General features: G+C 39.5%; 3 protein-coding genes across 3 annotated transcripts; 2 read left to right on the forward strand and 1 right to left on the reverse strand.

Moving 5' to 3' along the window:
* Window positions 1-1,499: 1,499 nt before the first annotated feature.
* Window positions 1,500-3,818, forward strand: LOC107191289 (cytochrome P450 315a1, mitochondrial). The gene is made up of 5 exons (XM_015580286.1): window positions 1,500-2,014; window positions 2,255-2,445; window positions 2,528-2,862; window positions 2,955-3,377; window positions 3,598-3,818. The coding sequence occupies exons 1-5, from the start codon at window positions 1,500-1,502 to the stop codon at window positions 3,709-3,711; spliced, it is 1,578 nt and encodes a 525-aa protein (XP_015435772.1). The 3' UTR covers window positions 3,712-3,818.
* Window positions 3,819-4,063: 245 nt separating this feature from the next.
* Window positions 4,064-7,167, reverse strand: LOC107191368 (armadillo repeat-containing protein 5). The gene is made up of 6 exons (XM_015580393.1): window positions 6,827-7,167; window positions 6,450-6,670; window positions 5,647-6,366; window positions 5,396-5,571; window positions 5,062-5,323; window positions 4,064-4,997 (listed from the first exon to the last, which is right to left on the reverse strand). Exons 1-6 carry the CDS (start codon window positions 7,079-7,081, stop codon window positions 4,064-4,066), a joined length of 2,568 nt encoding a protein of 855 aa, XP_015435879.1. The 5' UTR covers window positions 7,082-7,167.
* A 1,254-nt stretch (window positions 7,168-8,421) lies between these two features.
* On the forward strand, window positions 8,422-14,257 carry LOC107191290 (active breakpoint cluster region-related protein). The gene is made up of 13 exons (XM_015580287.1): window positions 8,422-8,660; window positions 9,679-10,150; window positions 10,222-10,456; window positions 10,549-10,828; window positions 10,917-11,096; window positions 11,178-11,393; window positions 11,565-11,684; window positions 11,756-12,000; window positions 12,086-12,251; window positions 12,450-12,732; window positions 12,857-13,127; window positions 13,219-13,390; window positions 13,581-14,257. Exons 1-13 carry the CDS (start codon window positions 8,547-8,549, stop codon window positions 13,995-13,997), a joined length of 3,171 nt encoding a protein of 1,056 aa, XP_015435773.1. The 5' UTR covers window positions 8,422-8,546; the 3' UTR covers window positions 13,998-14,257.
* Window positions 14,258-15,876: the final 1,619 nt, after the last annotated feature.

The following is a 15,876-nucleotide window of genomic DNA, read 5'->3' on the forward strand; positions in this document are numbered from 1 at the left end:
TGCATAAGAATGCTCAGACAGTGATTGTCTTTGTGTTCAGACGAGGATTTTATATAGCTCTTTATTCTTTATTCTCGGAATGCCTAATGTGCTCCCCCACCTTTGTGTAAGAAGTTTCAGCTGGAGATTTAAATATCTTCGAAACTGTTAAATAGTGGGCAGTGCTCGCCGCAATGGTCTCGGGATCACCACGAGCAGTCTGCGAGAATGTATCAGTGCTTAACGACATTTAAACAGCTGACCTACGCGGTGGGAGCGATTTCTGTGATTCGATGATTTAGTGTGTCTGTTGCTAAGGTGCCGATACTATGGTGCGTTATATTTCGTGATTTATCGGCAGCTCCGAGGCAGTGATTTCTCTGAAAAAATTGAAAAAAAAGGAGATACTTTAATACAACATTCTTGAAAAAATTTTAGAAGAAATAACAAGCATCGCGTTGACAGAATATACGATTAGTTGATTTTCATTTTAATTCGAAATTTTATAATGTATTCGCGGCGTCGATTAATTGTACGTCGTAATTATGTTAATCGCGAGGTCGCTGTAATCGGTAGATAATAAGAACGCAGTGAAACACGAAGTCGAAGGAATTCTCCGTGGAAGAAAGTGGAAACCTGCAACGCGGAGGGGTAAACGGCTTCTAGATAACGGCATAGTAAACGGTATTCGATCTTCTTCACGTGTGAACCGTCCTGTAATCAGCGTGTAACTTGAACTGTGATTTTTCAGTGTTATTACCGAATTACCGATATATCCAGTTACCGTTCCAGTTTCCGGTTGTGGCCGGATGTTGATGGCGAAGTAGTTTCAGATACACGAATAATTTCCTAACGATTATCGTTACTTAACGCACCTTAGACTCAATCATGTCATCATAAAGAATATCACTTCGTACCGTCCGCTACATATTTTATCCCCCTACGAAAGCTAAAAAATGGAACGTCAATGCTATAAATGAAAAACAATCGAATCAATTCCTTAAATTATCATATTAGTGTTGTCGTCGTAATCGAATCAGTGTCATTAATCGTGACGGACAAGCAGGAAAATAAAAACTTCCCGTGAGTATAGGCACGAAAGATTCTCGAACAGAGTCACGTTCGTTCAGCTGAAAAAGAAAAACGATTAGTCTGCAGGACGACGCATCGAATTTGACAAATACATACATACGTACAATTGGTGTGTGACAATCCTTCCAACCGTCACGTCGCGACCGTTACCAATTACAATTTTACCGGCAGAGAAAAGCTGCGACACATTCGTCAGTAGATCAACTACAGGGTACTTTCCCGCGTTTTGTCGGGCAACTGTGAACAGTGAAAACGATAAATGCTACAGGACAGTAATATTTTTACAGATTCGTCGTGCTGGCAGGAACACGAAACTTGACATTAAGAATATCATGAGTACACAATAGTGGACTTTAATAATAAAGTAACACAAATACGTTACCAGTGACAATAACGATAGTACACGTTTGTTGGTCCGAAATACGAAGATGAACGTTACACGGAACCTTTTTAAAGCTACGAAAAAGGCAAACCGTGGTACTGTGACCCCTGCGAATTATTCCATACCGGGTTGCAGTTACGCAGGGGCGTCGAGAATCGACGATTTATCCGATATCTCAAAGACTACAGATGGCGTTGCGAGATCGGAGATCGAAATCGCCGAGAAATCGCGGGACAGAAATGACGCCACCGCGGCAATTGAAACCGAAAGTATACTTCAGAGTGCACCGGAACCACGTGGTCTTCCTCTGTTTGGAACGCTTTTTTCGTTTCTGCTCGCTGGCGGCGCGAAACGACAGCACGAATATGTGGATAGAAGGCACAAAGAACTAGGCCCGGTTTACAGGGAGAGACTGGGACTTGTTTCGGCGGTGTTTATCAATTCGCCACAGGAGTTTCGGCGAGTTTTTCGGATAGAGGGTCAGGCGCCCAAACACTTCTTACCGGAAGCTTGGATGCTGTATAACGATATACGAAAATGTCGACGGGGTTTACTCTTCATGTAAAACACCTTTAACTATTCTAAGTGTCAGGATTTAATCGTTAGAGTAAATACGCCCGTTATGACCAGAGATAACCTTTCCTTTGTTACAAATTATGAACAATAAAATTCAGCCTAGCCGAGAGTGTGTGGTTATGTAGAAAATTTTGCAGGCTACGGGTTTGGGTTCTTGTTCGAAGGTTTTAGAAGAGTGTTAATTTCGAATCTGAAAATTCAATAAAAGATTAACTGTTTGAACAGGGATGGAGATGAATGGATATACTTCCGCAGAATATTGAATAAAGTGCTCTTGGTACCGGATTCCACAAACTTAATGGCTGGCCCTTGCGAAGATGCAGCCGAGGAACTTAAGCGGAAATGGGACGAACAGATAAAGACCGATGCTGTGGTACCAGAGTTACAAGTTCAACTTTATCAGTGGTCTATCGAAGGTATAAATATATTTTACCTCGTAGTAGTGCAATAATACGCACGTCGGGCAAACAGAAGAAAATGTGAATTTTATTTCCGCAGCAATGGTGGCCACTTTGATGGGCAGCTCTTGGCAATCCAGCAAACGTGAATTGTCGCAAGATTTTGAAAAATTGGCACGACTGTTGTACAAAATATTCGAGTATTCTGTTACGTTGGCCGTAATGCCAGTCAGAGTGGCGATGAATTTACGACTTCCTGTTTGGATGAAATTCGTAGCCTGCGTAGACACGGTTTTCGAAACTCTTCGGATTTTGGTGCCGGAAATGATTAAAATAGGCGGCGACGGATTGTTGAATAAAATGTTAAACGAAGGGATTCGAGAAAAGGATGCTGTTTGCATTGTCACTGACTTTATTATAGCAGCTGGTGATACGGTATACTTATCTAAATATATTTCAAAAAACCCAAAATTATACAAAAATTAGAGAATCGAATGGACGGTACTTTAATGTTATTGGAATTGTAGACAGCGACCACATTGCAATGGATACTTTTACTGATGTGTAAGCATCCGGAGATACAAGAAGAATTGTACGAGCGTGTGAAGGAACTTCCGCAGAAAGAGGTGCTACGCGATCCGCTGTTGAAAGGTATAATCAAAGAGACTCTCAGGTTGTACCCTACCGCGCCATTCATTTCTCGATACTTGCCGGAGGATAGTGTGATCGGTAATTACTTTGTGCCAAAAGGGGTAAATGAACTTTTAAGCCGTAATGGCGCGAATTTCTCGCGGCCGAACGAGTTCCTACCGGAAAGATGGATCAGAACGGAAAAAGGCACTTACAGCGGCCTATTAAACCCTCACGCGAGTTTGCCGTTCGCTTTAGGTGCCAGAAGCTGCATCGGCCGGAAACTGGCGGAAGTACAGATATCGTTCGGCTTGGCGAAGGTATTCAGATTAATCGATTACAAAGTTTCTATTGCATTGGTTACTTCAACCGATTATACAGAGGCAAGGCACCCTGTATATACTCAATATTATAACTAAAATAAAAAAAAAACACTTTCATTATAATGTTCAGAGTGTATAAAGTTCTCCGAACAGTAACGTAATAAATCTTATAATAGATTAGGGATGCAACGCTAATACATTTTTATGAATTTTCCAGCTGGTGAAATCGTTCAAGATAGATTGTGTAAATAAGGATCGAATAGAAATGATTCTGCATTTAATATCTGTCCCGTCGGAGTCGATGCAGTTGAGATTAACCCGAAGAGAGTGACAAGGAAACTGAGGAATGTAAATAAAGTACATACGGCAAGGAAGTAAAATACTCTCTTGCTTTGTTATATTTGCAATTCGAATACTTTCCACGGTATATACAACAATCAGCGCTTTAATGTATATGCTTGAAAACAAATTACACTTACGAATGTATAATAATTATTCATATACAACAGTTTCCGTATCTTAAAATATATTCACAATAAGTATAATAATAAAGGTACAGACGAATAAAAGATTTCGTAATATAAAAATTTCATTAAGTGCCACCCGCTTACGATTAACCGATCAAATTATTCTACGAGTTCACTACATATTAATATCACAATTACGTTAAACTTACTCTATCGTTAACGTTGGCACAAAACACTGTTAATAATCTCTCTGACCTCGTCTAGAAATTCATTAAATTTATCGCTATTGGAAAAGTCCTGAAATGCTTGAATCGTTTCAGATTTGCTCATCGAGGCTGTCAGAAAGCTTTTTACGCAGCAAGATTTCAATTCGTGGCATGAATTCTTTCTCGCCCAACTCCAGGCTCTGCTGTAGTTTTTATAATTCAACTTGGAAATCGAGCTCTCCGTGAGGATATCCGATACGTCCGCCATGAGGAACTTGTCAGCCAGTAGCACGGCATCCAATAAAGACTCGATGGTTCTGGTCTCGAACACGGAACCGGTCACGGCCAGCATTAACGTGTTAAGACCGTCCTTCGTTGTGTTTCGTAGCTTCACGCGTTTCTTCCCCGATTCCGAAAAGTTTCCCTCAAGCATAGCTGAGAAAGCGTCAGACTTTTGGCAAAGCGTGTGCCTGCAAGCGTCGACGGTGGTGCCGTCATCCAACTCGAATGTGACTGTTGCCGGTTTCGGATGGTTGTCATAAACCCTAGGAAAATCCGTGGATGTTGTGTCAGTGCTTTGACACTTCTCTATAATTTCCGGCTGAATCTGCAGCGTGTTCGCTAGCCGACATATCGACCAAATAGCATTCTCGTAGAGACTGTGCTGCTGGTCGGATAGCACGCGGAATATTAACGGCAGGCCACCGTAACTGTTCAACAGAGACTTGAGAATGTAGCGCGATTTAATCAGGAATGGTATCGATACTGCAATTATTAATTTGTGAGTTTCATCCCCGCGAAGTAGTATGGACGTAAGTTCACCTATTGCCCCGCCGGTTTCCGCCAGTGCGCACAACTGTCTTGTGTACTGTTCCGAACCGTACAGCGTCTGAGCTTCGAAAACGAAGCCTTGTTTTAACAGCGGCATTAAATACGCGCCATTTCTACGTGGGAAATAATCATTAATTAATAGAGATACATTTGCAAATTTTAATTATCTTTGCTTACCTTGTGATTCTAGTCAAAATTCTGGACGCTTTTGGATTTTTAGCATGTCTAATATACGCTGACAGAGCTTCGATGGTTGTAGGATCCGCCAGTCGTTCAATTGGATCATTCGAATGACTCAGACGGCTCAACAGACTTAAGGTCCAAACGTTTGCATATTCGGAAACGTTGCATTTATTTTCTTTTTCAGAAGCGTGGGATTCTTCTACGTCTATGATCACCGATTTACAACTTTTTAATGATTCCACCTCTTCTTGAGGTTCTACAAGAAACGATACATTGTATACCTAATAATTTTATGAATATTTCTTAGAGAGCATGTATTTCAATGTACCATCTTCGTTGTCCATAAATTCTGTATCACTACAAACTGGACTGTAATTGTCTTCCGCGTTTTCGTCATTTTCCATAGAATCATAGAATGGTAATGGGGGTGTGCTAGGGGGTGAAGAAGAAACACTGGTTGCACTGCCTGGACTCCAATCGTCACGGTAATAATCTGAACTGAATCTGTAAAATAAAATTGTAATAGTTATTTTTGTACTTACTACACTAGCTAAACTTTAGATAATTCGATAAACGTACCGTCCTAAATTGGTCTTGTTGTATTTGAACTCTGATTGTTTGTTAGGTGGTGACTCGTTACCTCTCTTTTTTGAACAATTAGTCTGCTCGTTACTTGCGACTTCGGTTACCATATTTTTCAGCCTGGTTACCAAAACGTCAAGCAATCCATTTCTAAGCATTATCATAATGCTTGGATCGTCATAAACAAATTGTGCCAAACCGTGCAATAACATGGGATGATATTTTTCGTGTTCAGCAGTTTGCAACAAAGATAACATTAATTCTAAACCAGATCCCATTCTAATTCTTGCACGATTCACAGCTTCCCGACAAAACAGACATAAACTAACTAATGTTTCTTTAGACAATTCTGAATGATCTTTGATAAGAGCAATGAGACTCTCAATAGCACCAGAGTTTCCCAAAATAGGACGACATTCTGCTATTTGGCAAAGGTTGTACAAACACTTAATGGCCATTTTATTATTCATATCGCAGCACTGTACAACGCATTTGTAGCCTTGCATATCTTTCTCTCCTCGCATTTGTTCCCCGACTCGAGGATCAAGAGTAATCAGAAAAGCGCACATAGCTTTTAAACAAGTTTCTACCAGCTCCAAATACTTTGCACCTGTTTGTAATTTTTCCATTGCTATTATTAAGAGACCTGTTATTCTATGTATAATTCCAGACTCTAAAATCTCTTCTCTGCTACCTTCATATATACTCCAAATATTTCTGCAAAGAACGAACATAGATTAATTAAAAAAAGAATGCGGAATGCAGTTAGAATATCACAAATGCATGAATTATTTCTGTACCTTATAGCCCTAACACCCATTAAATGAGTTTGCATATTTATATCTAACTGTAAAAGATCAACTAGAGCTTGAATTGCACCAGCCTCGCACAGTGATTTAGCATGCCAATCGCACTCTGACAAGTTTCCAATCAGTCTACAAGCACGGCAGTGTAAAGTGTTCCCTAACTTTATATATTTTATTATAGAGACTACGCTACTGGCTATTTTAGATCCTCTGACCTGAAAGAAATGTTTTTAAAATTAGTACGAATTGACATTGCTTGACTGTAAGTAGGAAGTGTTTAGATATAGATTATTCTATCTTTAGTTAAATGAACTAGTTCGTGAAACTTATTGAACAGCTCTAAAAGGGAATGAACACAAATGTCATTGTACCTTCTCCCTCGCGTCAGAACTCATGCATGCGTTCGCTAGAACACTCAAAGTCATATTCAATATTTTCAAATTATGACAACGGAGTAAATTTACTAAAATGCCCAGCCCTCCATCTTTTGCGAATTGCTTGTAGGACTTGGGTTCGTTTTTGAGCCGTGCCAAACATGAGGAGATTCCGCTCTTGGACTCTGTCTTTAGATGTTTCAATAATTCCTGAAGTATCGAGTACTCTTGTTTCTCATACACAGTCGACATTTTTTTCGACAATTAGGAAAATGAACGAAAATTTGTTAGTTTTTCAGAAGAAACATAACCTCTAAATTGTACTGCCATCAAGATTGACAGCTACACCTGTACAGTAACTTACAAAAGTGTGTTAAGAAGAAAATCATTTTAATTCGTAACTTCTTTTAAACGAAATGTATTACATTGATTGTAAGACAATGTAATGTAGATGAACTTCACGTTTAAATTCGAAACGTATCAAGATGTAATTAATTAATTATTTTATATAATTACTTTTTCGAATGTCCCGCTACTAAGTTTTTAGTTTAAAATGTACACACTAGCCGTCATAATACGTTTAATGGAGTTAGTAGGTATACTGTATAGGACGATTAGGGAACATCACGGAACATAATTGAAACAATTTGTAGGGCACATTAATAACTCGTGAAAGGATTTAATAATCCCAGTAATATTAACAAACTATTATTTTCATTAGTAGTAGTAATGAAATTCATAAGGTTATTACTGTCATTGATACACGTATGTTTATCACATCATTTAATTAATCCTATTTAACTCATTAAGCTCGCGTCTTCCTAAAGAACAGCGAGACAAAAGAAAGAGAATACCTACCTACTTGTACTCCAAGTAGAATAATTTCTCAAAATTTATCACATGATGTTACAAATTATTTTCATTATTTCTAAATCTAATGAAGTTTTATTTTCCCAATAATAGTATACATATGTATTGGAACGTTTGTCTACTATCAAGAGTAAGAGTTACGCCTAAATGTTCTTCGATACACAACAGTAATTACAAAGAATTACGTAAAGAAACATCATCCTTCGTTGCGTTACACGCAATTTCCTCGCATCGTTAAAACGGCTGAGACTCCTTTACTTAACCCCCCCCCCCGTCGTTTCCATCTAACGTTCATATCGAACGAATTCGCATCGTCAAGGTGACCATAAAGTTGCATATTATTTGTTTCGAGGTAAAACAGGCGGGGGATTTTGTCGGTTGTTTGTTTCGCAACGGATACGAATTTCTATTTTGCGTAAGCACACCGTGAAGAGTATCATCCGTGAAGCGCACCTGCTGGCGGGGGCAGTGTCCGCGAACATAGTATAGCGGAGGCGTCAAAATGATAGGAGAGGGCATGGGGATCGGAACGTGAGGCTACGCAGGAGATGTCGACAAGATGACAGCGGCTGTATGACGCTGCTCATTCCGTTTCTCCACGGCTGACAGGTTACCCGTGTACCAGGAAAAAAGGTTTCGATCGCCGCTGAAACGAACGACTTATGCCTCGTTACGGTGGCACGTGCGTCCCAGTAGATTCTCTGCAACGGAACGAGATCGTAATCGGGCGTATTCGGGTGAGAGCCGCCACCGCCGCGCCCGTGCAATGTACAGAGCGGCTTGAATCGTGTCTCGAATCATCACCGTCCCCGAGGAGTCCTCTTTTTCAACGGCCTGGAGTGGAGTAATGAGCGTTTTCGGGGATTTCCAGCGTGTCTGGGTTCAAAGATTCCCGGACAGCGCGTTGCCGGCGGCTTGGGAAGAGGACGTCAGAGCCAACCTAGTCAAGCATAAACAGAAGGTATACTAGGAAGTATACACTTAATGGATAAGATATAACGAACATGTAAAGTTACCTCCTTGTGCACTGGCATCTAAAGAAACAGTGGATACAGTATTGGTATACCCAACTGATACTCAAACAGGCTTTACACAGAGTCCAGATTTCAATACGACAACCCATTTTGGAGGACAGTTATTTTTACAGTGAAACTAATAGTAATTGAATTCAAATTAAGATGCCTTTATATAGACCTGGAATAAAAGTATAGAAAACACTTCTGTGAATGCTGAAGGATTTTGAGTTTATTGTATCTCATCCATTAATTGTAACAATATAATAAGAACTATGAGAGGTTTGTTTGGTAGTTAACATAAACGTATTGTGACAGTCAGAAACTGATTCCTATCACATTATTGTGCACATTATCCCTCTAAATTATTTTAGTGAAAGACTATGAGAAAAGGTTTTCTTCTTAAGCTATTGATGAGTCACCAATAGTATCTGTTTGTGAGGAACAAATTATATCCTTTTCTTTGTTTCTTATCTTTTCTTCTCGGAAGTCTCTAGTTATAGCTTTAATTCCTTAGAGGAAAACCTTTCCTTGCCCATCAGGTAATGGGGGCATTGCTTCATGAGTCATCACATTAGTTTCATAGTTAATTGAGAAGTTAACTGAATTTATAGCTAAATGTAGTTAACATGTCAGTGTTCTCCATTCACTTTATTTATCTTCAGACTTTTGTTTAAAATCTGGTTTCAAAATTTTTGTAACAATATTCTATAATAAATTAGTCACACATGTGTTGCCATTTATGGAGGAAATTAAATCATTGTATACACATCAACTAGTATGTCAAGAACATTAATGCTAAACTTCCTCAATTGGCTCACTGTCACTGAATCATCGTTTGCTTATCTCAATCTTGCTATCATGAATGAAAAAGATATGTTTGTATCGTGTTTGCATTGGTAATTACAATAATATCAAATAAAATCAAATGAAAATACAAATTTCCGATGAATATTATGTTTGCAGGTGACTGCTTTGAGGGAGGAACTCGAAAAAGAAGAATTCTACGTGGAATATTTAGAAAGATTGCTAGCTGATGTCGAACGTCACAAGCAACTAGCAAACAGTAACACGGTGACAACACCCGAAAAGCAACAGTTTACAGAATCTCAAACTCAACAGTCCCGTCTGGCAGAAAATAGTTTGCCAGATTCAACGAATGCGTCTCGCGCTCAACATCCGGAGCCATCGGCTCCGCCACTTCCTGCACGCGAGGATATAAGTAAGTTTCAAGACAAGTGCGTTTCTGAACTGAGCTCGACCCTGAATACAAACAAAAGACCTAAAAGCGAGATACCAAAAAGTCCTGACAAAGTGCCTGAGCTTAGACGAAACAGCGACCCTGATGTGCCAAGTAATTATGTTACCGTAATTGAGGTGACGGGTAGTTCAAAGAAAGAGAAGAACGATGAATCCCTCAAAGAGGAGGACGAGAAAGGTGTTGTATTAATTATGTACTATTCTCACAATTAAATCCAATTTGATTTATGTGTGTCCTTCACGATTCAGATTTGGAAAATCCGATCAATGAAGATGGGGAAGATGGTGATGCAGAGGCATCGGAGGAAGAACCTTACTATGATTCTGTAGCTTTAGATCAGACAGGAGAGTATGTATATATCGATGCACGTATTCCACCCATTGGGAACAATAATGGCAATAGAGCACCGCAGAGGAGACCGCCCTCTCTTCCGGACTCACCGGGGAACCAGAGTAACTATGTCAACATCGATTATTTTATACAGTAAGTCGCTTCTGCCGAAGAAAATCGTAATAATAATTTCTCGGGCGATTGATTTATACACGATACTTCACGGGAATGTTTACCATCTGCAGACACAGAGCAGCAATGGACAGCGAGGACGAAGAAGGTGCCAGTCCTGCACCACCGATTTTACTGCGCGCTCTTAGCACGGATAACGAAACCGGTAGCAGTGATGCAGAACCTTTAAGCTTAAGCGAAGGCAGTTTAGAATCGCCGACGCCAACCACACCACGCCGCCAAGAAAAAAGTAAAGACCGTGAGGACGATAGAACGTCTATGATTAAATGTATTGTGAACTCTGTGGTAGAAAGTGAAACAATATATGTCGAATGTCTAAACGTAATGTTACAAGTATGTAGCCTATCTTACAACCTAACATCAAGTGAGGTATGAAAAATTGTGTCGTGGTTTCTAATGGATCTATCCCTTTTTTTTCCAGTATATGAAGGCTATCAGAGCTACATTGACCACGTCGCAACCGGTCATTTCCGAAGATGAATTCGGTACCATGTTTTATAAGATACCGGAATTACATGAATTGCATCAGACATTTTTGAACAGTCTTAGGAAAAAATTGGAGAAATGGGATAGTAAAACTACTATAGGTGAACAGTTTAAAGTAAGAATTGAAAATTCTCTATAGAAAGAACGGTAAATATGTATCTCTTGAATTCTGTTAATGTTATATCATTGGTTATAGGTAATGGCTAGCAACATAGGATTATACGGAGCTTTTTTGCATAATTATGCTCGTGCTACCGATACCGTACGAAGGTGTTCCGCGCATTCTACTCAATTCGGTGAAATCACAAGGGACATAAGACTCAGAGGATTTCCTAAAGGTCCAGGTTTATCTCTCGAAGATCTTTTACATAAACCTGTAGCTCGAGTGCAGAAAAATGCATTAGTTTTACATGTGAGTATACCGTGTATACAAAAATATAATACTCTTTAAAATACACAAACAAAGGAGTATACTATTAGTAAATGAACATTGATTGCATAACTCGATAACATCACGTGGAAATATACTAACTTTATCTTATCAGAGAATTCGCAGTGATAATTCCCTTTCAATCGATTGTAGGATCTTCTGAAGCACACACCAATGAATCATGCGGATCATGCACCGCTTTCAGAAGCTCTTGCTATGACCAGAAACTTCCTGGACGAGTTCAATATTATTCAGACGAAATCAATGTTTCCGGTGAGAAAAATTGAAATAACATTTAAATTGCTTGCAAATAACGTAGTATCTATAACAACACTTGTTTCCAGAGTCATGACAGAGCACAACGAAGATTAGTGAAGAACTCTTTTGTGGTTGAATTATCTGACGGGCATAGAAAGTTAAGACATCTGTTTCTCTTCAACGACGTAATCGCTTGTGCAAAATATAAGGCATCTGGTAGAGATAAGTTCACGTTTGAATTAAAGTGGTACGTGCCAGTGGCAGAAGCGGTGGTGACGGAGGATGGTATTGAGCCACGTGAGACTAGTCCAGCTAATGTTGTAGCTCTACGGTACATAAAAAATTATTTTGTTCTCATTATACTAAAAAACACGTATTCGGTTTAGTTATTGGTAAATTTCATGTACAGGTCACAGGCATGTACCGTACGCGATCAAAGCTCAGCTAGTGTTAGCCTCTCCGAATTTAGTATTACGCGTTTCGCATAAAAGTCAGCATCGAATGCAAAATTCGTATACGTTCTTTTTGTCCAGCGAATTTGAACGGTCTCAATGGGTTGAAGCGGTGGAGGCATTGCAACAGGTAATGCGTTCCCATAGTTACCTAGATAAGTCAAAGGTGCGTAATTCACAAATTACGAATAAATAAATACTGTAAAGATACGTAATATCTTTTATTTAAATCGAACACAAGGATATAAGTAACGATATCTTAACAAAGATAAGGAGATAGTTAATTAAATGATAACAAATAATAAATATTTCATTTTTTATCTTTTAGGGCGGACAACCTCCGGGACCATTGCCTTTGTCAATGTATGAATTGCAGGCTTGGGTTACAGCCTGCCGTACTTATCTTCAAACAGATATGGGCAGCTATTTGTTGAGATCGGGACGCGACGAAAGCTTGTTACTGGGTGATCTTCACTTGACTCTGCTTGGCTTAACACCGCCAGGTTTAGACAGAGTCGGAGATCTTTATATAATCGTGGAGGTTGATAGTTATGGACATTATTTTAAGCGTGCAAGAAGTCGAGTTGCGAGGGGACAAGCTCCGACCTGGGGTAAAATGATGTTTTCTTTTTAAAAATAATTATTGGAATGTTCTATTGTATAGTATTCATCGTGACAGTATGGACGATTATTATACCGACAGTTCATAATTAATTTCAACTTGGTCTGTTTAAGGTGAAACGTTTGTCGTTGAATTAGAGGGCAGCCAAAACGTTCGTATTTTATTGTACGAAGAATGCGGAACTCGTTCGGTACTGCGAGGCAAATGCATACAACGATTGAGCAGATCTTGGTTGCAGTCGGATCAAGTCGAGAGATCGTTAAATTTAGGGCCAGCTACTTTGGACGTGGCTCTCCGTTTCGTTCCAAGCGAAGTAACCTTGAGGCGGGTACCGTCTGCCAAGCCCCAAGGTTTATTCGGGGCTAAAATTCAACAAGTGTGCAAGTATGTCGTAATATTTACCTAAACACAGGTATTTCTTTTTTTTTTTTATCTGTAACAGCAATAAAACTGACTATACATATTTACTCTCCAGGCGTGAGAAACGAGACGTTCCGTTTATTATAACAGCTTGCGTGAGAGAAGTGGAAAGGCGAGGGGTCGGAGAAGTGGGTTTATACAGAGTTTCTGGTTCAGCGTCCGATTTAACAAAGTTGCGTAAATCGTTCGAAAGTAATTCATACGAAGCAGAACAATTGCTTAAAGAGGTACATATATATGTATATCATCGTATTATTCTTCATTAAATAATATTGTGTTAACATAAGTGTTTGACACGAGTAAATATTTTAAATGAATTAATTAAATCTGAAACGAAGATTCGTATAGAAACGACGAACCCCCTGCGTCGACTTAATCCAACAAATCGTTTCAGTAATATTATTTATATTTTTTCAGGTGGATGTTCACTCTGTAACAGGTGTTCTCAAGTTGTACCTTCGAGAAATGCCGGAGGCTCTCTTCACGGACGCCCTTTACCCAGCGTTTTTGGAAGCCTTCCAAACCGGCGAGTTGTCGAAGGGTGCTGCCTTACGAAGGGTTTACGAAAGCTTACCTGCCGTGAACAAAGCGGTGATTGACTTTCTGCTCGCTCATTTGATCAGAGTGAACAAACACGAGGCGCAAAACAAGATGTCGCTGCATAATTTAGCGACGGTATTCGGGCCGACCTTGCTGCGACCGGGCACGAACTCGCGGTCGGACGCGAAGAGTCGCGATCCGTTGGCCGCAGGCACCGTCGACGTAATGGCGCAGGCAGGCATACTTTACTGTTTCTTGCAGATACACATGCAACAGAACAATCAGTCACTCTAGTCGAGAGATTCTTGTTGACCTGTCGTAGCGTTAGTTGCTCGAGGTTCTCTTCGTAAGTGTCTTAACGCCGCGATTGTAAAATTACCAATTTTTCTATAATATATTTTGCTAATTTTTTCGTGACTACGTATTGTTTTCACACAGAAACGCACTGAGTAGTAAACAACAGGCTTTGACGGAACCCAGATCGGCGAGAATTCTTGTAGGATTTGGTTACGCGTACGAGATAACGTAGCGAAAAGTGAACTTGGAAGCCACCATATGTATTGGTTCACCAAGCTCCGTCATATATTTTATACCTGTATTCCTGCGAAAGTCCTAGCTAACATGAAACCCTGACGGCTGGTTCGCCCCGTGTTTTCGTGAAATTTTCAGGAATGAATGTGGACATTAAGTACTTGATATTTTGATGCTTAAAATTCATAGCTGAATATTTTCTTGAAACCTGTGGCGAACCAGGCACACGAGAGACATTTCGAAAAGAAAAGAAATTCATTTCTTCTATGAGAGAGAGAGAGGGAGAGAGAGAGAGAGAGAGAGAGAGAGAGAGAGACAGGAGTCCGGTTCGCTATTATATCCACGCTTTAGAAAGTAAGTATTTTTTCCAATGGGGCGTGTTCCTAACAGAGAGTCTAAATTTTTTTACGCAATAACAACGTGACATACCACCTTTTGCTATGTCCGTGAAAATGTCCACTTATTCGAGTGAATCACGTTCCTAAATATTCCTACAGAACAACTTCAAAGAAATGCGTTCCTTCGTGTATGCAAATCGAAGCTTAATAGTGTCACGATATATACACATACACTGGCTACATTGATTTTTTGACGGAACTGACTTTCGCGAGCCGTTGTATTCTTTATAGAAATATTTTCAGAAAAATTCATGCTCTCGAAATTTTTGTAAAAGATATTGACGAGCAATGGAAAATGTTTTTCATGATTTAAGCTGTAGTTAGACTCGTTTTGGTTTTTAATTCAATTTGCACAGCATCTTTCATATTACTAGTAGGTGTTTACATTGTACTAGTTTAAATATTTACTGTTTTTACATGGCAGTATAGTTTTATATCGTATGGTACTTCTCGAATAATCCTCTGTTTGATAGTGTAATATATAATTGCACACGTGCACGTCTCTATTAACACTAAACCTACCGAATCCTTCAAAAACGTAGTAATTGGAACGGTAAAACCGGTCATTTGACCGGCCGGTGGTAGGTTTAGTGTTAAGTTATCATTAAATTAGAAATATATTCGTCTAATAATTTTAAGAATCATCTTTAGTTCTCAAGTCTAATTACAGCTTAATGGAGCACCAAAGAGAAAAGATTCTCTCTCATACATTCAATAGAGTACCAAGATTGACCCTTTGAAGCATTGCAATATTTACATTCTGTCATCTACAGCGTGTCCATATTTACACTATCCAGTTGTATTTTTCTAGTACTGTATACCACAATTAATCTAATCTATGTCTTCGTATTCTATCGTGAAAATTACTCCCAACAAAGCCCGACACTCCATGCTTCAGAGGGTTGAAGCGAAGGAAAGCACATTTGGCAGTACAAATTTAATACTCTATATAGAAAACCCCTGTGTTACATGCTAGGACGTTTGTGAATTACTCTGTAATCGAAGTAACGAAAGCAAAAGACAGAAGTCTGACGAGTGTTCGAGAAAATCATATAAATATAATACGAGCATTAAACAAGGGTAAGAAGGCAACGGAAATCACAGCAAGATACTTTTTGGAATGTGACCACTGTGCTTGAGCCGAAGGCAACTATTGTATGTGTGATTTCAACGTGTGTGTGTGTGTGTGTATGGGTGCTGCGCGCGCGTGTGTGTGTGATGTATGTGTAACCCGCCCATGTGTA

This window comes from Dufourea novaeangliae, unplaced genomic scaffold, assembly GCF_001272555.1.
Source record: "Dufourea novaeangliae isolate 0120121106 unplaced genomic scaffold, ASM127255v1 scaffold246, whole genome shotgun sequence".
Classification (NCBI taxonomy): Eukaryota; Metazoa; Arthropoda; class Insecta; order Hymenoptera; family Halictidae; genus Dufourea; species Dufourea novaeangliae.

Excerpts from the sequence above, each read along its gene's own strand:
- LOC107191368 (XM_015580393.1), bottom strand. The coding sequence starts at position 7,081 with ATGTCGACTGTGTATGAGAAACAAGAGTACTCGATACTTCAGGAATTA. Across the intron at positions 6,671-6,826 it reads GTTCTGACGCGAGGGAGAAG|GTCAGAGGATCTAAAATAGC; the intron begins GTACAATGACAT and ends CATTTCTTTCAG. Across the intron at positions 6,367-6,449 it reads ATGGGTGTTAGGGCTATAAG|AAATATTTGGAGTATATATG; the intron begins GTACAGAAATAA and ends CGTTCTTTGCAG.
- LOC107191289 (XM_015580286.1), top strand. The coding sequence starts at position 1,500 with ATGAACGTTACACGGAACCTTTTTAAAGCTACGAAAAAGGCAAACCGT. Across the intron at positions 2,446-2,527 it reads TTATCAGTGGTCTATCGAAG|CAATGGTGGCCACTTTGATG; the intron begins GTATAAATATAT and ends TTATTTCCGCAG. Across the intron at positions 2,863-2,954 it reads TTATAGCAGCTGGTGATACG|ACAGCGACCACATTGCAATG; the intron begins GTATACTTATCT and ends TTGGAATTGTAG.
- LOC107191290 (XM_015580287.1), top strand. The coding sequence starts at position 8,547 with ATGAGCGTTTTCGGGGATTTCCAGCGTGTCTGGGTTCAAAGATTCCCG. Across the intron at positions 10,829-10,916 it reads GTCTAAACGTAATGTTACAA|TATATGAAGGCTATCAGAGC; the intron begins GTATGTAGCCTA and ends TTTTTTTTCCAG. Across the intron at positions 11,394-11,564 it reads AAAATGCATTAGTTTTACAT|GATCTTCTGAAGCACACACC; the intron begins GTGAGTATACCG and ends AATCGATTGTAG.